Raw genomic sequence first — 20,134 nt, 5'->3', positions numbered from 1 at the left:
GTCTCCCCTTTTAGGTTGGATGGAGATGGGTTTTGGAAACACCCTGTATAAAGTAACAACCTCATCTTGAGTCTTGTGGTCCTCCGTAGCTAACTTATGATAATGTATCTGAGTAGGTTTTGCTACCAAATTATTTATCTGTTGTATCACAGAGTTAGTCCACCTATTTGAGGGTCAGGGACCAGCAGAAATAAGCAAATAGAACCCAAATAATGTTCCCAAGATGGGAGGAAATAGGATTGACAAACTTGCAGAACAACCCAACTTCTTAAGACTCATTTTTCTGGAGATTATTCTTAATAAGGACATCCTATATAAGTGGTAGATACTTCCATTGAGAAGTACAAATTGCTACACAGAACACTAAACTATTCAAATAGCCAATGCAAAAATGTGCACAAAGGATCATAATATCTAATAAAAGATTCTGAGGAGGGCTGGAAAGATGGCTCAGCAGTTGAGAGGACTGGCTACTCTTCCAGAGGTCCTAAGTTCAATTCCCAGCAACCATATGCTGGCTCACAACACTCTGTAATGAGATGTGATTCTCTGTTTTGAGTGTATATGAAGACTTATATACATAATCTATGAATGAATATTTAAAAAGATAAAGAAACTGTGGTAGATTAAATTCCTGTCAAATACTTCATGAATAATGAAAAAATCTCAATCACATGATAGATGAGAAATGTTTAAGGAGGAAATGTATCTGATGAGTAACAGAGTATGTGTGACAAGAACATGAAGTAGGGACTCTTGAGGGTAAATGGGAACTAGCTAGATGTGGGGGAGCATGGTAGAGGGCAGTTTGTAAAGGAAAGAATGAGAACAGATAAGAATGAATTACAATGTATAATGGCATACATACATGGAAGTGCCATAGTGAAACTCACTGTTTTGTACTTGCACCAAAAATGTAATGAAATACAATAAACCTCAATGAGATCCAAGAAAATACTGATGAATGAAATTAAAATGAAAACATAAGATTTGCATGAGAAATTCACAAATGTAAGATTTAGAAAAAAATCCTAAATATTTTACAATGGACACAATACACACATACCAGATAAGCAGGCAGATTAAGAAGGTAGGAAGAAAGGAAGTTAGAAAACAAGCAAGGAAGGAAGCAATCAAGATTCAATAAGTAACCAAGAAAGTGAGATGCTCCAAAGCAGTAATGAAAGAAATCTCAAAGAAGACAAGAGAAAATGTTAAGATTCCCATGTTTATAGTTTATAAACATTAGTATTGTCAAAGTGTCTGTACTTCACAAATTTATCTATAGACTCAATGCAATCTCAACTAAAACATCAATGCCATGTAGAGTAGAACTGGACTGTGGAATCCAAAACTCACATGGGAATACAGAAGACTGCAAATAGCCAAAACAATATTGATCAAAACCATCAAGCTAGGAGTCACTGTAATACCTGATTTCAAGGTATAGCAGATAGCAGAGTAACAAAAACAGCCCAATAGTGGTGTGATAACAGGCCTATAGACCAACAAACTGATAGGCAGAGCATAGCCATAACCATGCAGCCTACAGAATGTTTCTACAGTCAATCAATATCTCAGCAAGGCTTCCAAATACGCACAGTGCATAAAGGGTACATGGTTTGAAGAATGGAACTGGGAAAATTGGACATCTGGGAAGTCTCATCCTTCACCCTCACACTTCACCCTACACAAAAACAAACACTAAATGGGCCAAAGACCTTAATATAAGATGGAAACCTTGACGCTCTTAAAAAGAAATGGGTATGAAATACTTCATCAGATTTTCCCACATGGGGTCCATAAAGCATAGGAATCAAAAGTAAATTGCCAAATAGCATTCCATATAACTGAAATACTTCTTAATTACAAAGGAAATAAACACCACAGTAATGAGATATTTTACAATGAAAAGCCTTAGAACTGCATCATGTAACAGTCTAAACCAGAGAGACCCCAGCATGTCAACAGGTGCAGAAAATGAATATGACAAAATTCATCAGAGTCACTTTGAAACATCTCAATGAAGTGAAATAGAAAGGTGCTTTCTGGAATAACTGTGGAAACACTAATTTTTCCCAGGAATTCCTCCCAACTATGAGAGTAGTTTGAGTTGAATGAGCTCACCTTTGCTGTCAAAAGCTCTTCATTACTCAGGATAATTTTAACATCGCTTGCAACTGTGTCAATGAAATAATTTTGCAAGTGGTAAAACTTTGAAGAATAAGGATGTCTAATGTAGTTCAGTAGTTTATCTGTTGTGGATGTACCAGGCTCATCTGAGAACAAATGTGGAGACTTAATGTTTGCCTTGAGTGCCTCAAGTGTAATGTTCAAATCCTTAGCTATGTTTTCCAGTGATGCCTCATCCAGGCCAAAGGAAGATCTATAGTCATTCAAAGCCTGTTCCAACATCTCTAGGTCCTTTTGCATCAGTCCTCTGAATGGTATGGTAGCCCATGCTCTTGGCATTCTGGATTCCTTCAAGATCTTTTGTTTCAGCATATCCCTCTTCTGATCTATGGTGGAATTAGTAACAATTGGCAAAGTGACCATGAACCTGTGGCGTTTGTAGGCTGGGAGCTCTCTCAGAAGGGTGGTCTCCAGCTTTGGGAAGTCAAGGTCAGACACATCAGTATTAGAGACTAGGAAGACTGGAGGCTCCTGGTGTGTCACTTGCTTCAGTATACTTGAAATGTTATTTCGTATCATCTTTAATGTGTTCTCTTTATTGAATCTCCTAGGGTTAATCACTTTTTCCACCTCAAGATCAATATCTGTATGGGTTAGAACAAAATAGAAACTCTTATTCATTTGCATAATGACTTTGGCAATTTCTCTGTCACTAAATTTAAGGCGGCCCGAAGAGACAATAATGAAGAAGTCATACTCCTCAATGTTCATTTTCTTCAAATACTCATTTGAATGAAAGTCACAAAATGAAATACCAGGCATGTCCCATAGTGTCACACTGGGACACTTTGCATATGTGTATGGTGTTCTCTCAGTGGTTGTACATATCACCCCAGTAGCAGCTGCACCTTCTTCATCAGCCCCTACTCCCTGTAGAGCATTGATGAGACTGGACTTTCCAGCCCCAGTATCCCCTATCACTGCAATGTTCACTGGTGCTTTCTTAATGTCACTCAGAGCATTGCTGATGACAGAAACTGTTTCCTGAAGGTTTCCAGACTCTAGGGATGATTCAATGATGGCAATTAATTCCCGAGACAGGATATTGTTTTTCATCTTGAAATTCTGAAGATTATTGCCAAAGCTGGAGGTCAAATCAGGATCATTTTTTGGAGAGGGTGTAGAAGAGGAAGTCTGACCCATGACTGGGAAATGTGGATGATACCTAAGGGAGGAAAGAACCAGGAAGGTCAACAAATTAGTTCAGCAAGAACAACCATTGGAAGAGCAGGGCCTAGCATCTGCCCCCACATTATAAGTAGGCACGTCTTTCCTTTCAATCAAATGTACAGGGCTAAATAGAACTTACTCCTGGGTTTAGCTTTAAAGTTTGGCTTTGCTCACACTCCTTAACCTTTGACTATTTTCTTCTTTACAGTGTTTTTAGTTCTTCAAGATCAAATTCAAGTCTGTAACAGCAGCATTAAGGAGGTTGTGCAATGAATCACAAGTTCGAGCTCAGCCTGAGCTGATACCAAGATGTTGTGTGGAAAAGAATTTACCCTAGTTCCAAGCTCTGTCAGTCTCTCCAAATAAGGTCATATTATGACATGCAAAGTGACTTTCAGGTTTTCAGTTTTACTTCAATAATTGACAAGAATGGTAGCAAATTCATTTGGAGAGCACAGCTCATGATCAAAAGGAGTAGTATTATGGATGTGTGAGACTCTTTATCTACCTTTCTTGGGTTTCCTGTCACTTTGATATCTATGAAAGTCCTTTCACTCTTTGATGCTGAAAACCCTTTGCTTTGGCAATTCAAACCTTGTGGTTGTTGTGGATGTAGATTCTGGTGGGGAAGGTGCTACTATTGTTTTGCCAAATTGGCATGATATGTCCATTGATTTGGGAAAAGTCAAAGATAATATAAGGTTCTCTCCATATGAGAACCTAAAGTTTTGCTCTGAGAACTCTTAGAATCATTTCAGCAAAGTGACTGAAGTCAAAATTCACATTCAAATCTTGATCACCTTCACCTATATTAATGACGCATATAGTAAAGAAGAAACAGGAAATCAATCTCATTAGTACTACTAGCCGTCATCTTCTCCACAATAACATACCTTGGATTAAACCTAACCAAGGAGGGAAAAGCCCTCTATAATGAAGACTTTAAAAGCTTGAAAATTCCATTCCTCTCTTGAAGGACATCTGGGTTCTTTAGAGGAGTGAATAAGGAAAATGTGGTACATTTACACAATGGAGTTCTACTCGGCTATTAAAAACAATGAATTCATGAAATTTTTTGGCAAATGGATGGTACTAGAAAATATCATCCTGAGGGAGGTAACCCAGTCACAGAAGAACACACATGGTATGCACTCACTGAGAAGTGGATAAAAGCTCAGAATACCCAAGATATACCTCATGGGCCACATGAAGCTCAAGAAGATGGAAGACCAAAATGTTGTTGCTTTGGTTCGAAGGTGCACAAAATACTCACAGGAGCAAATATAGAGATGAAGTTTGGAGCAGAGACTGGAGGAGGGGCTGTCTGGAGACTGCCCTACATCAGGATCCATCCCATGTGCTGTCTACAAATACAGACACTGTTGTGGATGCCAGGAAGGCTTTGTCAGAACCTGACACATACAGAGGTGGATGCTCGTAGCTAACCATTGAACTGATCTTGGGGTCCCCAATGGAAGAGGCAGATAGAAGACTGAAGGAGCTGAAGGGGCTTATGGCCCCATGGGAAGAGCCACAAGATCAACAACCAGAGCTCCCAGGATTGAAACCGCCAGCCTGGGAACATGCATGGAAGGACTCATAGCTCCAGCTGTATATATAGGGGAAGGTGGTCTTGTTAGGCATTGGTAGGAGAGGAGGTCCTTGGTCCTGTGAAGGCAGGATGCCCCAGTGTGGGGGAATTCCAGGGCAATGATGGGGAAGTGGGTGGATTGGTGGGGTCACACTCTCATAGAAGCAGGAAGAAGGGAGATGGGATAGGTAGTTACTGGGAGTGGGGAATGGGTATAGGGGATAACATCTGAAATGTAAATAAGTAGAACATCCAAATTAAAAAAAAATGTTCATATAACTAAAAAAATAAACTTCAGAAAAAAATCAGAACACATACACACATACACACACACACACACACACACACCCCTACCTACTACTCATTCTAAAGGATTAGAAGAATTCAAATTATAAAAATGGCTGGCTTAAGAAAATTAATCTAGGGGACTGGAAAGATGGTTCAGTGGATAGGAGCACTGACTGCTCCTCCAGAGGTCCTGAGTTCAATTTCCAGCAACCAAATGGTGGCTGGCAACTATTTGATGCCCTGTTTTGATGTGTCTGAAGATACCTATAGTGTACTAATGAAAACAAATGAGTCCTTAAATAAAAAGAAAATTAATCTACAGGTTTAATGCATTTCCTATCAATATTCTAATTCTATCATTCACAGAATTAGGAAAAAAAATTGCCTTGTTGCTGGGGGAGACTCCTAGCTGGTCTGCACCTGTGAAGACACCATATCATGACCCATCCTAGAGGAGCCACTTAGAACAGCTGAGGATCCACTGTACTCAGAGCAGTGGAGGATCCACTGCACTCAGAGTATTTGAGTAAGCTCAACTCCCAAGAGCTCTAACACTCCCAGGAACATAGCTCTGCACACAATCCCACAACACCCAGAGGAAGCTATACTCCCAGGAGCTCCAACACACGCAAGATCTCAGGATCTCAGAATCACAGAGACAGCTGGATTCTGAGGAGTTCTGACACAATCAAGATAACAGGATAAACAGGCTCCAGTCAGAGACAGTGACTTCAGGTAGCACTAGAGATAACAAGATGGTGAAAAGCAAGCACAAGAACATAAACAACAGATATCAAGGCTATTTGGCATGATCAGAACCCAGTTCTCCCAGCACAGCAAGTCCTGAATACCCATCATACCAGAAAAGCAAGATTCAGATTTAAAATCACTTCTCATGATGATGATAGAGGACTTTAAGAAGGACATAAATAACTCAAAGAAATACAGGAGAAAACAGGTAAACAGGTAGAAGCCCTTAAAGAGGAAAAACAAAATCCCTTAAAGAATTACAAGAAAACACAACCAAAGTGTTGGAATTAAACCAAGGTGAAGGAATTAAACAAAACCATCCAGGATCTAAAAATGGTAGTAGAAACAATAAAAAAAAATCACAATGGGCGACTACCCTGGAGATAGAAAACCCAGGAGAGAGATCAGGATTCATAGATGCAAGCATCACCAACAGAATACAAGAGATAGAAGAGAATCTCATGTGCAGAAGATACCATGGAAAACATTAACACAACTGTGAAAGAAAATGCAAAATGCAGAATGCTCCTAACCCAAAACACCCAGGAAATCCAGGACACAATGTGAAAACCAAGCCTAAGGATAACACGTATAGATAAGAGTGAAGACTTCCAACTTAAAGGGCCAGTAAATATCTTCAACAAAATATGGAAAAAACTTCCCTAACCTAAGGAAAGAGAATTCCATGAACATACAGGAAGCCTACAGAATTCCAAGTAGACTAGACCAGAAAAGAAATCCCTCCCATCACATAATAATGAAAACATCAAATGCAGAAAACAAAGAAAGAATATTAAAAGCAGCAAGGGAAAAAAGTCAAGTAACATATCAAGGCATACCTTTAAGAATTAAACCAGATTTCCCACCAGAGACTATAAAAGTCAGAAGATCCTGGACTGATATCATACACACCCTAAGAGAACAGAAATGTGAGCCCAGACTACTATACTCAGCAAAACTCTCAATTACTATAGATGGAGAAACCAAGATATTCCATGACAAAACCAAATTTACACAATATGTTTTCACAAGTCCAGCCATACAAAGGATAATAGATGGAAAACTCCAGCATAAGGAGGAACATTATACCCTAGAAAAAGCAAGAAAGTAATCTTCCAACAAACCCAAAAGAAGATAACTACACAGACAATTCCACCTCTAATAACAAAAATAACAGGAAGCAACAATCATGTTTCCTTAATATCTCTTAACATCAATGGATTCAATTTCCCAATAAAAAGAAGTAGACTAACAGACTGGATATGTAAACTGGACCCAGAATTTTCCTGCATATAGGAGACATACCTCAGTGACAAAAACAGATACTACCTCAGAGTAAAAGGATGAAAAACAATTTTCCAAGCAAGTGGTCCCAAGAAACAAGCTGAAATAGCCATTCAAAAATCAAAGAAAATCGACTTTGAACCAAAGTTAATCAAAAAAGATAAGGAAGTACACTTCATACTCGTCAAGGGAAAAATCTATCATATGAACTCTCAATTCTGAATATCTATACTCCAAATGCAAGGATACCTACATGCATAAAAGAAATCTTACTAAAGCTGAAAGCACACATTGCACCTCACAAAATAATAGTGGGTGACTTCAATACCTCACTCTCATAAATGGACAGATCATGGAAACAGAAACTAAACAGAGACACAGTGAAACTAACAGCAGTTATGAAACAAACGGATTTAGCAGATATCTATAAAACATTTCATCCTAAAACGAAAGAACATAACTTTTTCTCAGCACCTCATGGTACTTTCTCCAAAATAGACCTTATAATTGATCACAAAACAGGCCTCAACAGATATAAAAAGCTTGAAATAATCCCTTGCATCCTATCAGATCACCATTGGACTAAGGCTAGTCTTTAATAATTACAAAACAATGGAAAGCCCACAAACACATGGAAACTGAACAACGCTCTAGTCAATGATGACTTGGTCAAGGAAGAAATACAGAAAGAAATGAAAGACTTTTTAGAATTTAATGAAAATGAAGGCACATCATACCAAAACCTAAGAGACATAATTAAAGCAATATTAAGGGGAAAACTCATAGCTCTGAGTGCTTACAAAAAGAAACTGGAGAAAGCATACACTAACAGCTTGGCAACACTCATGAAAGCAACAGAACAAAAAGAAGCAAATACACTCAAGAGGAGTTGCCAGCAGGAAGTAATCAAACTGAGGGCTGAAATCAACCAAGTAGAAACAAAAGCACTATACAAAGAATCAACAAAACCAGGAGTTAGTTCTTTGAAAAAATCAACAGGATAGATAAACCCTTTAGCTAGACTAACCAGAGGGCACAGAGACAGTATCCAAATTAATAAAATCAGAACTGAAATGGGAGACATAACAACAGAAACTGAGGAAATTAAAAAAAATCATCAAATCCTACTACAAAAGCCTATACTCAACAAAACTGGAATGTCTGGATGAAATAGACAATTTCTTAGACAGATATCAGGTACTAAGGTTAAATCAAAATCAGACAAACCATCTAAACAGTCCCATAATCTCTAAGGAAATAGCAGCAGTCATTAAAAGTCTCCCCACCAAAAGAAGCCCAGGACCAGATAGTTTTAGTGCAGAATTCTGTCATACCTTCAAAGAAGACCTAATATCAATTCTCTTCAAACAATCCCATAAAACAGAAAGGGAAGGAACACTATCCAATTTGTTCTATGAAGCCACAAGTGTGCTCATACCTAAATCACACAAAGACCCAAGAAAGAAAGAGGAATTCAGACCAATCTTCCCTATGAATGTCGATGCAAAAATACTAAATACAATTCTCACAAGCCAAATTGAAGAACACATCAAAACAATCATCCATCATGATCAAGTGGGTTTCATCCCAGGAGTTCAGGAGGGATGGTTCAGTATGTGAAAATCCATCAACATAATCCACTATATAAACAAACTCAAAGGAAAAAAACCACATGATCATCTCACTAGATATTGAGAAAGTATTTGATAAAATTTAACACCCATTCATGGTAAAAGTCCTGGAAAGATCAGGAATTCAAGGCCCATACCTAAACATAGTAAAAGCAGTATAAAGTAAACCAGTAGCCAACATCAGACTAAATGGAGAGAAACTAGAAGCAATCCCACTAAAATCTGGGACTAGACAAGGCTGCCCACTCTCCCCCTACCTATTCAACACAGTACTGGAAGTCCTAGCCAGAGCAATTAGGCAATGAAAGGAGGTCAAAGAGATACAAATAGGAAAGGAAGAATTCAAAATTTCACTATTTGCAGATGATATGATAATAGAGTTAAGTGACCCTGAAACTTCCATCAGAGAACTACTAAACATGATAAACAACTTCAACAAAGTGGCTAGATATAAAATTATTTGAAACAAATCAATAGCCTTCCTCTACTCAATGTATAAACAGGTTGAGAAAGAAATTAGGGAAATGATACCCTACACAATAGTCATAACCATTATAAAATACCTTAGTGTGAATCTAACCAAGCAAGTGAAAAATATGTATGACAAGAAGTTGAAGTCTTTGAAGAAAGAAATTGAAGAAGATCTTAGAAGATGGAAAGATTTCCCATGCTCATGAATTGGAAGGATTAATATAGTAAAAATGGCCAAGTTGCTGAAAGTAATGTACAGATTCAATGCAATCCCCATCAAAAAAAAAAAAAAAAAAAGAACAAAGAGCAATTTGCAAATTCATTTGGAATAACAAAAAAAACCCCTGAGGATAGTGAAAACTATTCTCAAAATTAAAAAAGTTTCTAGGGGAATCACCATCTCTAACCGCAAACTATACTGCAGAGTAATAGTGATAAAACCTGCATGGTACTGATACAGAGACAGGCAGGAAGATCAATGGAATAGAATTGAAGATCCAGAAATGAACCCACACACCTATGGTAACTTGATCTTTGACCAAGGAGCCAAAACTGTCCAGTGGAAAAAGGACAGCATTTCAACAAATGGTGCTGGTTCAACTGGAGGATAACATGTAGAAGAATGCAAATTGATCCATTCTTATCTCCTTGTACAAAGCTCAAGTCCAAGTGGATCAAGGACCTCCACATAAAACCAGATACACTGAAACTAATAGAAGAGCAAGTGGGGAAGAGCCTTGAATACTTGGCCACAGGGGAAAAGTTCCTGAGCAGAACACCAATGATTGATGCTCTAAGATCAAGAATTGACAAATGGGACTTCATAAAATTGCAAAGCTTCTGTAAATCAAAGGACACTGTCAATAGGACAAAATGGAAACCAATTGATTGGGAAAAGATCTTTACCAATCCTACATCCAATAGAGAGCTAATATCCAATACATATAAAGAGCTCAAGAAATTAGACTCCAGACAATCAAATAACCCTATTAAAAATGGGGTACAATGCTAAACAAAGAACTCTCAACTGAGGAAATTCAAATGGCAAAGTTTCTAAAGAAATGTTCAATATCCTTAGTCATCAGGGAAATGCAAATCAAAACAACCTTGAGATTCCACCTCACACCAGTGAAAATGGCTAAGAACAAAAACTGAGGTGATAGCAGATGCTGGCAAGGATGTGGAGAAAGAGGAACACTCCCCCATTGTTGGTGAGATTGCAAACTGATACAAACAGCAGTCTGGAAATCAGTCTGGCAGTTGCTCAGGAAATTGGACATAGCATAACCTGAGGACCCAGCTATACCACTCCTGGGCATATATCCAAAAAAGGCTCCAACATATAACAAGGACACATGCTCCACGATGTTCATAGCAGTCTTATTTATAATAGCTTGAAGCTAGAAAGAGCCGAGATGTCCTTCAACAGAGGGCTGGATACAGAAAATGTCATACATTTATACAATGGAGTACTACTCAGCTATTATAAACAATGAATTCATCAATTTCTTAGGCAAATGAATGGAATTAGAAAATATCATCCTGAGTGAGGTAACCCAATCACAAAAGAACACACAGGGTATTCACTAACTGAAAAGTGGATATTAGCCCAATAGCTAGCAATACCCAAGATACAACTCACAGACTACATGAAGGTCACGAATAAGGAAGACCAAAGTGTGGGTACTTGGTCCTTCTTAGGAGGAGTAACAAAATACTCAATGGAGCAAATATGGAGACAAAGTACGGAGCAGAGACTTAAGTAGGGGAGGTCTGGAGACTGCCCCACCTGGGTATTCATCCCACGTGTAGTCATCAAAGGCAGATGAAGTTGTGGAAACCATGAAGTGCATGCTGACAGGAGCCTGATATATCTGTCTCCTGAGAGGTCTGCCAGATCCTGACATCTACAAAGGCAGATGTTCTCAGCTAACCATTGAATTGATCATGGGGTTCCCAATGGAGGAGTGAGAGAGAAGATTGAAGGAGCTGAAGGGGTTTGTGGCCTCATGGGGAGAATATCAAGACCAACGAACCAGAGCCCCCAGGGTCTAAACAGCCAGTCTGGGAGCACACAGGGAGGGACCCATGGTTCCAAATGTATATGTAGGGGATGATGGGTTTGTCAGCATGGATGGGAGATAAGGTCCTTTGTCTTGGGAAGGCTGGATACCCCAGTGTGGGGGAATTCAAAAGCAGGAAGGTGGGAGTTGGTAGGGGAGAAGGAGGAGGAGGGGGATTGAATAGGGAGTTTCTGGGGAGTGTGAAATGGGTAAAGGGGATAACATCTGAAATGTAAATAAATAAAATATCCAATAAAAAAATCTTAAAATTTAGTTGAAAGCGTGAAAGATCTCAGACAAACAAAGCAAGCTTGAGGCAGGGAAAATACTAACGACATTACTGTACTTTGTTTCAAGTCTGCTTCAGAAGGACAGTAACAAAGCCCATGGTATTGCCTGAGTATCATACAACTTAAAAAGCAGGGGCGCACAGACAATACAGATATAAACCCACAGGGCAACAGCCACAGGACTTTCTTTGTTTGTTTCTTTGTTTCTTTTTTTCCTCTTCCACTTCCTCTTTTTTCTTTCAAAGGATCTTACTGGAGAATGGACTTTCTATTAAGAAATGGAGCTCAAATCTCTGGAGTGAAAACTCTTTAAGAAGTAGGGATAGGTAGGGGCTTTCCCAGTAGGGTTCCAGCTGCTCAGGAAATGAGGCCATGACTACAAGCAGGAACTCATGGAAATTAAAAGCTTCTGTACAGCAAAGGAAACAGACAAGTACAAAGACAGATTGCCAAATGGGAGGGGACCCTTATTAGGAATTCATTCTTCAGAAGATTAATATTCAAAATATGCACAGAAGTTAAAAACCCTGATCAATAAGGAAACAAACAGTTCAATCATAACATGGATGTGTAACTGAATAGAGTTCACAGAAGAAATACAAATGACCAATAAGTATATATTTAAAAAAAAATGTTCAGCATCCTCAGCCATTAAATTATGCAAATTGTAGCTACTTTGGAATTTCATCTCACCTGAGTCAGAGAGGCTTTCATCAAGAGAGAACACGGCAACAGATGCTGGTGTGGATGTAGGGGAAGGGGAGTCCTTATTTGCTGCTGTGGGTTTGTAAGCAAGCACAGCCATTATGGAATCAGTGACACCATTCCTGAGTGTAGCCCTGAAGGACTCTATATCCTAGCACAAAGTCCCTGGAACATGATGTTCATCACTGCTCTAGTGACAACAGCTGGGAAATGCAATCAGCCCAGAGGATAAGTGGATAATGAGGATGTGCCACAGAGACACAATGGAACTGGATTCCTGCATAACATCAATGGAAGTGTATAACATTCAGACAAACTGGCAGAGCTACTAAATGTTAAGTGAGGTCACCAAGTGTCACAGAAGCAAACCTGATGTTCTCTCTCATATCTGGAGAAAAATTGGACAAAACCTTGAATGGTACAACTTTGTTCCTTTCTATGGTATCTATGGTAATTATACAGCAATGGGCATCAAGTATACACATTGGGCCTATATTCCTAATCCTACAATTAGCACAGGAGTAAGTAGGGGAGATATGGATATCTTCCTGGTGGTTAATAAATCTTTTTGTTTACCTGATCCTTATGACAGCTGGGAAGTGGTAAAGCTATGGAGGAGACTACAGAAATCATGAGTTATACCACGAGAGTGCAAGGAACTCCTATTTGTATTGGTAATGGAACTGAAAGACTACATGAAACTTTTCATGTGTGGTTATTCATAGTTGATGCTACTTAGAATTTTCATAAGTTTTATATGCTTCACACATCTACCTTTAGTGGATAGAAGATTAGGGCTACTAGTTCCATAAATGTAACATCTTGTCTTGTGAGATGTGGATTACTAACAAGGAATTGGACTGAATACAAAGACAACAAAGTTAAATGGTGCACCCTTGGATGCTTGTTGATATCCCATGAAGAAGTGATTGATTGGAGTTCTTGGTACTTTCCTTGAGAAAATGTTCTCATTCAGAACTTAGATGGCCATTGTATAATTCAAATGGAATTGTGGAAATTAGTTTTATTGTTAATGAATGCATTTGATACCATGGGGTCAGACTGTCAGGTCCTCTCCTGTAATTTGGCCATCCAGTGCAGACTAATTTGTGGAAAAGAGCAAGTGCGTTTTACTCTCTTTAAGCATGGAAAGGGAGTTTAAACACTAATGATGGCCAGTAGTCTCTGATTATTAGCTTAAATCAATGTCGTCCCTTTGTAGTATGTATATCATGACCTTACTTGCTATTGAAAAGGCCTGTACAGGGCCAACCTAATAATTATAGTATCACTTGTGAATATTGTACTCTTCATAGCCTTGTTAATTCTAGCATGTCCTTAAGTGTCACTTCTGAGTATTTGTGCATTCTTAGAGCAAGGCCACCAGTCTTTAATCTGGTGAACCTGTCAAGGCCATGACAAGACTCACAGGTGATGATTTTTAAAACTCGCTGAAAGAGTATTAATAAGAACTTGTAGGATGACTGGGCTGACTGTTGCTGTCATTATGGGAATTATTGTATTAGCTATTGTTGATACTACAGATAGACTGGCGCTTAATAAGAAATTAATACTGCCGAGTTCACAAGTGGCTGGCATAAGCATTCTGCAGAACTTTGGACTCAACACAATAAAATGGTGATATGGTTAATGGAATAGCTGATATGAAACAAGCTCTAATACTGATAGGAGTTAGGGACAGTCAAAGAACAAATGAAGTTTAAATGTGACAGCATGTTATATACTGTGTTTCACCTTTAAATTCAACGAGAACAAGTATGACTGGAAAAAAGGTTAAAACACATTTGATGGGCCACTCTCATTTTCTTAGTGATTCATGATTTTGAAGAAGAAATTAAGGACACTTTCTCAAAATGATTCCTTGGTCTAGCAACTGCTATCCTTGTCTTTTCCCTAATAAGTTTATTGGCTTCTTTGTGCAAGATTGTGAAATACCACGACAGAGAAAACACTGTATATACTGGAAGGATGCATGATCTTCAACATAAACTTAATTTTCATGATAACTGAACAGAGCTTAAAGAAAAGCCAATGCAGTGTGCAAACTGGAAGGGCCACTGCACTTTGCATTTACTTTGGCATGATGGTCACTTAAGCTTTGAAGTTAATCTCTTGAAAACAATCAGTGACTGTTATCTGAAACTTATGAGGTTGCTGATCCTTGGGAATTTCAGAACCTTAGCATGTCCTCAGTCCCAAGACATATTTGACAAACCAGGAAGCCTTGTGTGGTTGAGAATTGCTCAGGTAATGATTCTTTCAGATAACTTTTAGATGAAGCAAGAGGTTTTGGTCTGTGGGAATTGAATTCCTAAAAGGCCCTTTTTTGTACCAATCAATGAAAGTGATTCCACAGGCTCTGTGGGGTTCATTCTATCAGAGACTGTCCTTCCCTGCTGCTTGCTAAGCTTTAACAAATCCTGCAGTGTCTCTCTTTCTTGCCCTACAAAACTCAGAACACTAACAAGTTATCTATCTCCTAATAGCAAATTCAAACACAAAGCCAAAGGTTATATGAAAAACAAAGACAGCTCATCTCCTCTAAAAATGACAAATGCCAGGGAAAGTCTTGTGGTTTTCATGAGAATGACATATGTGAAGTTCCAGAGAAAGAATTGAAAAGGATGATTGTAAATATGACCAAGAAAGAAAGGTCTCAATCAGCTGAATGAAAATGAGGGGTCGAAAAACGGTATGATGATGGAATTCAATAAACAGAAATACTGAAGAAAATCTTGTCTTAAATGAGGCTAGAAATTAAAACTTGATAAATCAAATGCCCAATGGAAAGGCTCATCAACACTGTGGATCATATGGAGGAGAGATTTTCACCAGTTATAAGTATATAGAGATACTTCCAATATAGATTTCGAAGACTTGTTCAAGATTGGCCATAATAATTGAAAAACCCATGAACAAACCGTGTGTAATCTTTGGAACACCAGGAAATGTATGGGCATAGAAGAAGGAGAAGAACTTCATTCCAACAGCATAGAAAATATATTCAATGAATGCTAGCAGAAATGTTCCCAAATTTAGGAACAGCAAAGCACATCCAGATAGATACAAGAAGCATGTAGAACTCTTGATACACAGGGCAGAAAGAGAAACTGCTGAAGTCATATTATAGTGAAAACCTTGAATATACAGAGCAAATTGTTTTGCAGACTGCAAGAGAGAAACAGGAAGAACTCAAAAGTAGACCCTTCAGAGTAACAAGTAAATGAGGGCAGAAGAATCTTTGAAAACTGAAGGGCCTAACATGATCTGCCAGAACTTGTCTGTGGCAGTTTCTGATCTGGGATTTTTTTCTTCATGGGACAAATGAAGAGCCTACAGCATGGACTCCAAGGACATCTGAGTATCCCAATCTGGACTCTTTCTCCAAGCTTGACTGCTGCAGAAGTCAAGCAATGCCCACAACACACAGGTGGAAGGAAGGGGTTGCCTTCTCTGCTTTGGGATGCTCTGTGGTCCAGAAGATGGCCACTGAAGGGCACTCCTGTGCCCAGGATGCTCCCTGAGAACAAAGCCATAAACTTTCCTTTCCTGGTGTCAGGACACCACTCCTCATGTTTTCACACATCTTGGGTTATCAGACAAGCTGAACCTAGACACCCTTCACTTACCTCAGCAGTGGTGACCTTAGCGGCAATAACATTTCTGTGAATGCTCTCCTCTCGGGAAAGGTCTCTATCTAAAGCTGGAAATCACATTCAGGATGGTTATGAAGTGAAGACATGAGATGTGGAGTTCTGGTGCCCAAGTGAGAACTCCAAAAAGAAAGGAGGAGGCCGTGTGATGGACAGTCTGATCCACTCGGTTTCTTTGTCTTTACTGTTTCACACACAGCCCTTGTTCTCTAAAGTTTTCCGCCTGGATCTGAGCTCTATTTATCTAAACCACTGAAGGGGTGGGGGACGCTGTAGTCAGAGTAAGTTTCAGTTTCTATTCCTGGAAATGGCTAGTTTGTAAGAATCAAATGGGAACTCTATTGTGTTTTATAAAAAGAAATAATCAGGAATATGTTTGGAAGAGGTATGGTATTGTGTCTGTCGGGGAGGATGCCTCTGTGGGTCCATGCTGAGGCATCCCTTCCCCCTGAGGTACCAGCCACAGGGATAGAATAGAGTTTATTTAGGGCATGGGAAGGGATGTTTTGAAGGGAGTATGGAGGGAAGGAGGAAGGTTCGAGGATGGGAGGAGATGAGAGGAAGGGAGGGGAGAGGAAAAGAGAGGAGGAGTAGAGGCTGGCTATGAACGGGTGAGAAAGAGGAGGGAGGTGATTGGGGAGAGAAGGGTCAGAGAGGAAAGAGAATAAGAGTGTAAGAGAGTTAGTGAGTAACACAGTGAGGCGGGTTCAAACAGCACTTTTTATAGTGAGTCAGCCATACATGGCTATTGCTAGGTAACTACAGGGCACAGCCTAGAAGGAATGGCCCACTTTATATGTTCTCCATTAGGTAAGGTCTTGCATGGGCCAAGTTGTTTGATGTTTAACAGAAGGCCTTACTACATCTAAGGGGTGATCCTTTTAACACACTTCATGGTAGAGACTCTGGCTTGCATGGATGGCTAAGGCACCTGCTGGACCTCAGTTACAGAATCAAGCCTTGCCAGATCTTTTTATTGTTATTGGTCCCCACACACCCCTTGACTCTACACTTTTCTGACTGGATCTGAGCCCTATTTCTCTAAACCACCCAAGGAGAGGTTGTAGTCAGAGTTGGTTCAGTTTCTATTCTGTCAAATGGCTAGTTTGTAAGAATTAATCCAGAAGTCCATACATTCTCCTTTAGGGAAGGTCATAAGTAGGCCAAGATATGTGAGATTTAGCAGCATGCCTGGTTAAGTTTGTGGGGAGTTACCGTGAGAGTCCCCAAATTCTCATGATTTTGAAAGCTTGGCTCGACTTAGCTGGTCTGCTCCTGGGAAGACACCATATCCTGAGACATCCTAGAGAAGCCACTGCACACAGAGTACTAGGTAAGAACCCTCTCCCACTACCCTATGTCCCAGAGCTACAACTGGGAGCCTGGGTGCTCAGGACCCACCAGGCACCCAAACCCGGCCCCTGCGGGATACCACTACCCTTCTACCCCTTGCTTGGTTCTTGTGGCTGGGGCAGATATCTAGCTGGTCTGATCCCATGAAGACACCATTTCCTGACACATCCTAGAGGAGCCACTGCACCCAGAGCAGCGGACACCTAGCCACTCTGCTCCCATGGAGACACCATATCCTGAGACAGCCTAGAGGAGCCACTGCACTCAGAGCAGCGGGAGCTCAGGATCACAGGATTACAGAGACATCTGGACCCCGAGGTGTTCTGACACAAGCAAGATAACTGGAAATACAGACTCCAGTCAGACACAGTGAAGGCAGGTAAAACTAGAGTTAACCAGATGGTGAAAGGCAAGCACAAGAACATAAGCAACAGAAACCAAAGTTACTTGGCATCATCACTAGCCAGTTCTCCCAATAGAGCAAGCCTTGGACACCCCATCACATCAGAAGAGCAGGATTCAGAATTAAAATCACTTCTTATGATGATGATAGAGGACTTTAAGAAGGACATAAATAATTCCCTAAAAGAAGTACAGGAGAACACAGGTAAACAGATAGAAGCCCTTAAAGAGAAAACACAAAAATCCCTTAAAGAATAGCAAGAAAACACAACCAAACAGGAGAAGGAATTAAACAAAACCATCCAGGATTTAAAAATGGAAGTAGAATCAATAAATAAATCTCAAAGGGAAACTACCTGGGAGATAGAAAACCTAGGAAAGAGATCAGGATTCATAGATGCAAGCATCACCAACAGAATACAAGAGATAGAAGAGAATCTCACATGTAGAAGATACCATGGAAAACATTGACACAACTGTCAAAGAAAATGCAAAATGCAAAAAGGTCCTAACCCAAAACATCCAGGAAAACCAGGATACAATGAGAAGGCCAAACCTAAGGATAATAGGTATAGATGACGGTGAAGACTCCCAACTTAAAGGGCCAGTAGATATCCTCAACAAAATTATAGAGGAAAACTTCCCTAACCTAAAGAAAGAGATGTCCATGAATATACAAGATGCCTACAGAACTCCAAATAGACTAGACCAGAAAAGAAATACTTCCTGTAACATAATAATCAAAATATCAAATGCACAAAACAAAGAAAAAATACTAAAGGCAGTAAGGGAAAGAGGTCAGAATTACACCAGACTTCTCACCCCAGACTATAAGAGCCAGACGATCCTGGACTGATATCATACAGACTCTAAGAGAACACAAATGTCAGCCAAGATTACTATACTCAGCAAAACTCTCAATCACTATTGATGGAAAAACCAAGATATTCCATGACAAAACCAAATTTTTACAACATCTTGCCACAAATCCAGCACTTCAAAAGATAATTGATGGAAAATTCCAACACAAGGAGGGAAATTACAACTTAGAAAAACCGAGGAGGTAATCTTCCAACAACCCCAAAAGAAGATAGCTACACAAACATAATTCCACTGCTAATAATAAAAATAACAGGAAGCAACAATCATTTTTCCTGAAGATCTCTTAATATCAATTCTCTAACAAAAAGTTGTAGACTATCAGACTGGATACATAAACAGGACCTAGAATTTTGCTGCATACAGAAAACGCACCTCAGTGAAAAAGACAGAAACTACCTCACAGTAAAAGGATGGAAAACAATCTTCCAAGAAAATGGTCCCAAGAAACAAGCTGGAGTAGCCATTCTAATATCAAATAAAATCAACTTTCAACCAAAAGTAATCAAAAAAGTTAAGGAAGGACACTTTATACTCATCAAAGAAAAAAATCTACCAGATGAATTCTCAATTCTGAACATCTATGGTCCAAATGCAAGGTTACCCACATACATAAAAGAAAGTTTACTAAAGCACAAAGTATACATTGCACCTCAAACAATAATAGTGGGGGATTTCAACACCCTACTCTCAGCAATGGATAGATCATGGAAACAGAAACTAAACACAGACACAATGAAACTAACAGAAGTTATGAACCAAGTGGATTTAACTGATATCTATAGAACATTTCATCCTAAATCAAAAGAATATAACTTTTTCTAAGCACCTCATGGTACTTTCTCCAAAATAGAGAATATAATTGGTCCCAAAATAGGCCTCAACAGATACAAAAAGATTAAAATAATCCCTTGCATCCTATCAGATCACGATGGAATAAGGCTGGTCTTTAATAATGACAAAAACAATGGAAAACCCACATACACATGGAAACTGAACAAAGCTCTACTCAATGATGACTTGGTCAAGGAAGAAATGCAAATATTAAAGACTTTTTTGAATTTAATTAAAATGAGGACACATCATACAAAAAGTTGTGGGACTCCATGAAAACAGTGCTATGAGGAAAACTCATAGCTCTAAGTGCCTACAAAAAGAAACTGGAGAAAGTGTACACTAACAACTTGACAGCACACCATGAAAGCTCTAGAACAAAAAGAAGCAAATACACCCAAGAGGAGTAGATGGAAGGAAATAGTCAAACTCAGGGATGAAATCAACCAAGTAGAAGCAGAAAGAAGTATAAAAAATATCAACAAAACCAGGAGCTGGTTCTTTGAAAAAAAACCAGAAAGATAGATAAACCCTTAGCCAGACTAACCAGAGGGCA

General features: G+C 39.2%; 1 protein-coding gene across 2 annotated transcripts in view; it reads right to left on the bottom strand.

Annotated features, from left to right (window-relative positions):
- The window catches only part of LOC114629644, an 84,437-nt gene extending 68,140 nt beyond the window's left edge, over positions 1-16,297 (bottom strand). For both annotated transcript variants that reach the window (XM_028777716.1, XM_028777717.1), the window contains exons 1-2: positions 16,087-16,297; positions 2,128-3,358 (exon numbers count right to left, since the gene is read on the bottom strand). In XM_028777716.1, the coding sequence (XP_028633549.1) occupies positions 2,128-3,358; positions 16,087-16,118 (1,263 nt within the window). In that variant the 5' untranslated portion in view covers positions 16,119-16,297. The remainder of the gene's footprint in view (positions 1-2,127; positions 3,359-16,086) is intronic.
- Positions 16,298-20,134: the final 3,837 nt, after the last annotated feature.

The sequence above is a fragment of the Grammomys surdaster genome, unplaced genomic scaffold (genome assembly GCF_004785775.1).
Source record: "Grammomys surdaster isolate TR1022 unplaced genomic scaffold, NIH_TR_1.0 313, whole genome shotgun sequence".
Lineage (NCBI taxonomy): Eukaryota > Metazoa > Chordata > Mammalia > Rodentia > Muridae > Grammomys > Grammomys surdaster.
This window is presented reverse-complemented; position numbering and strand designations above follow the sequence as displayed.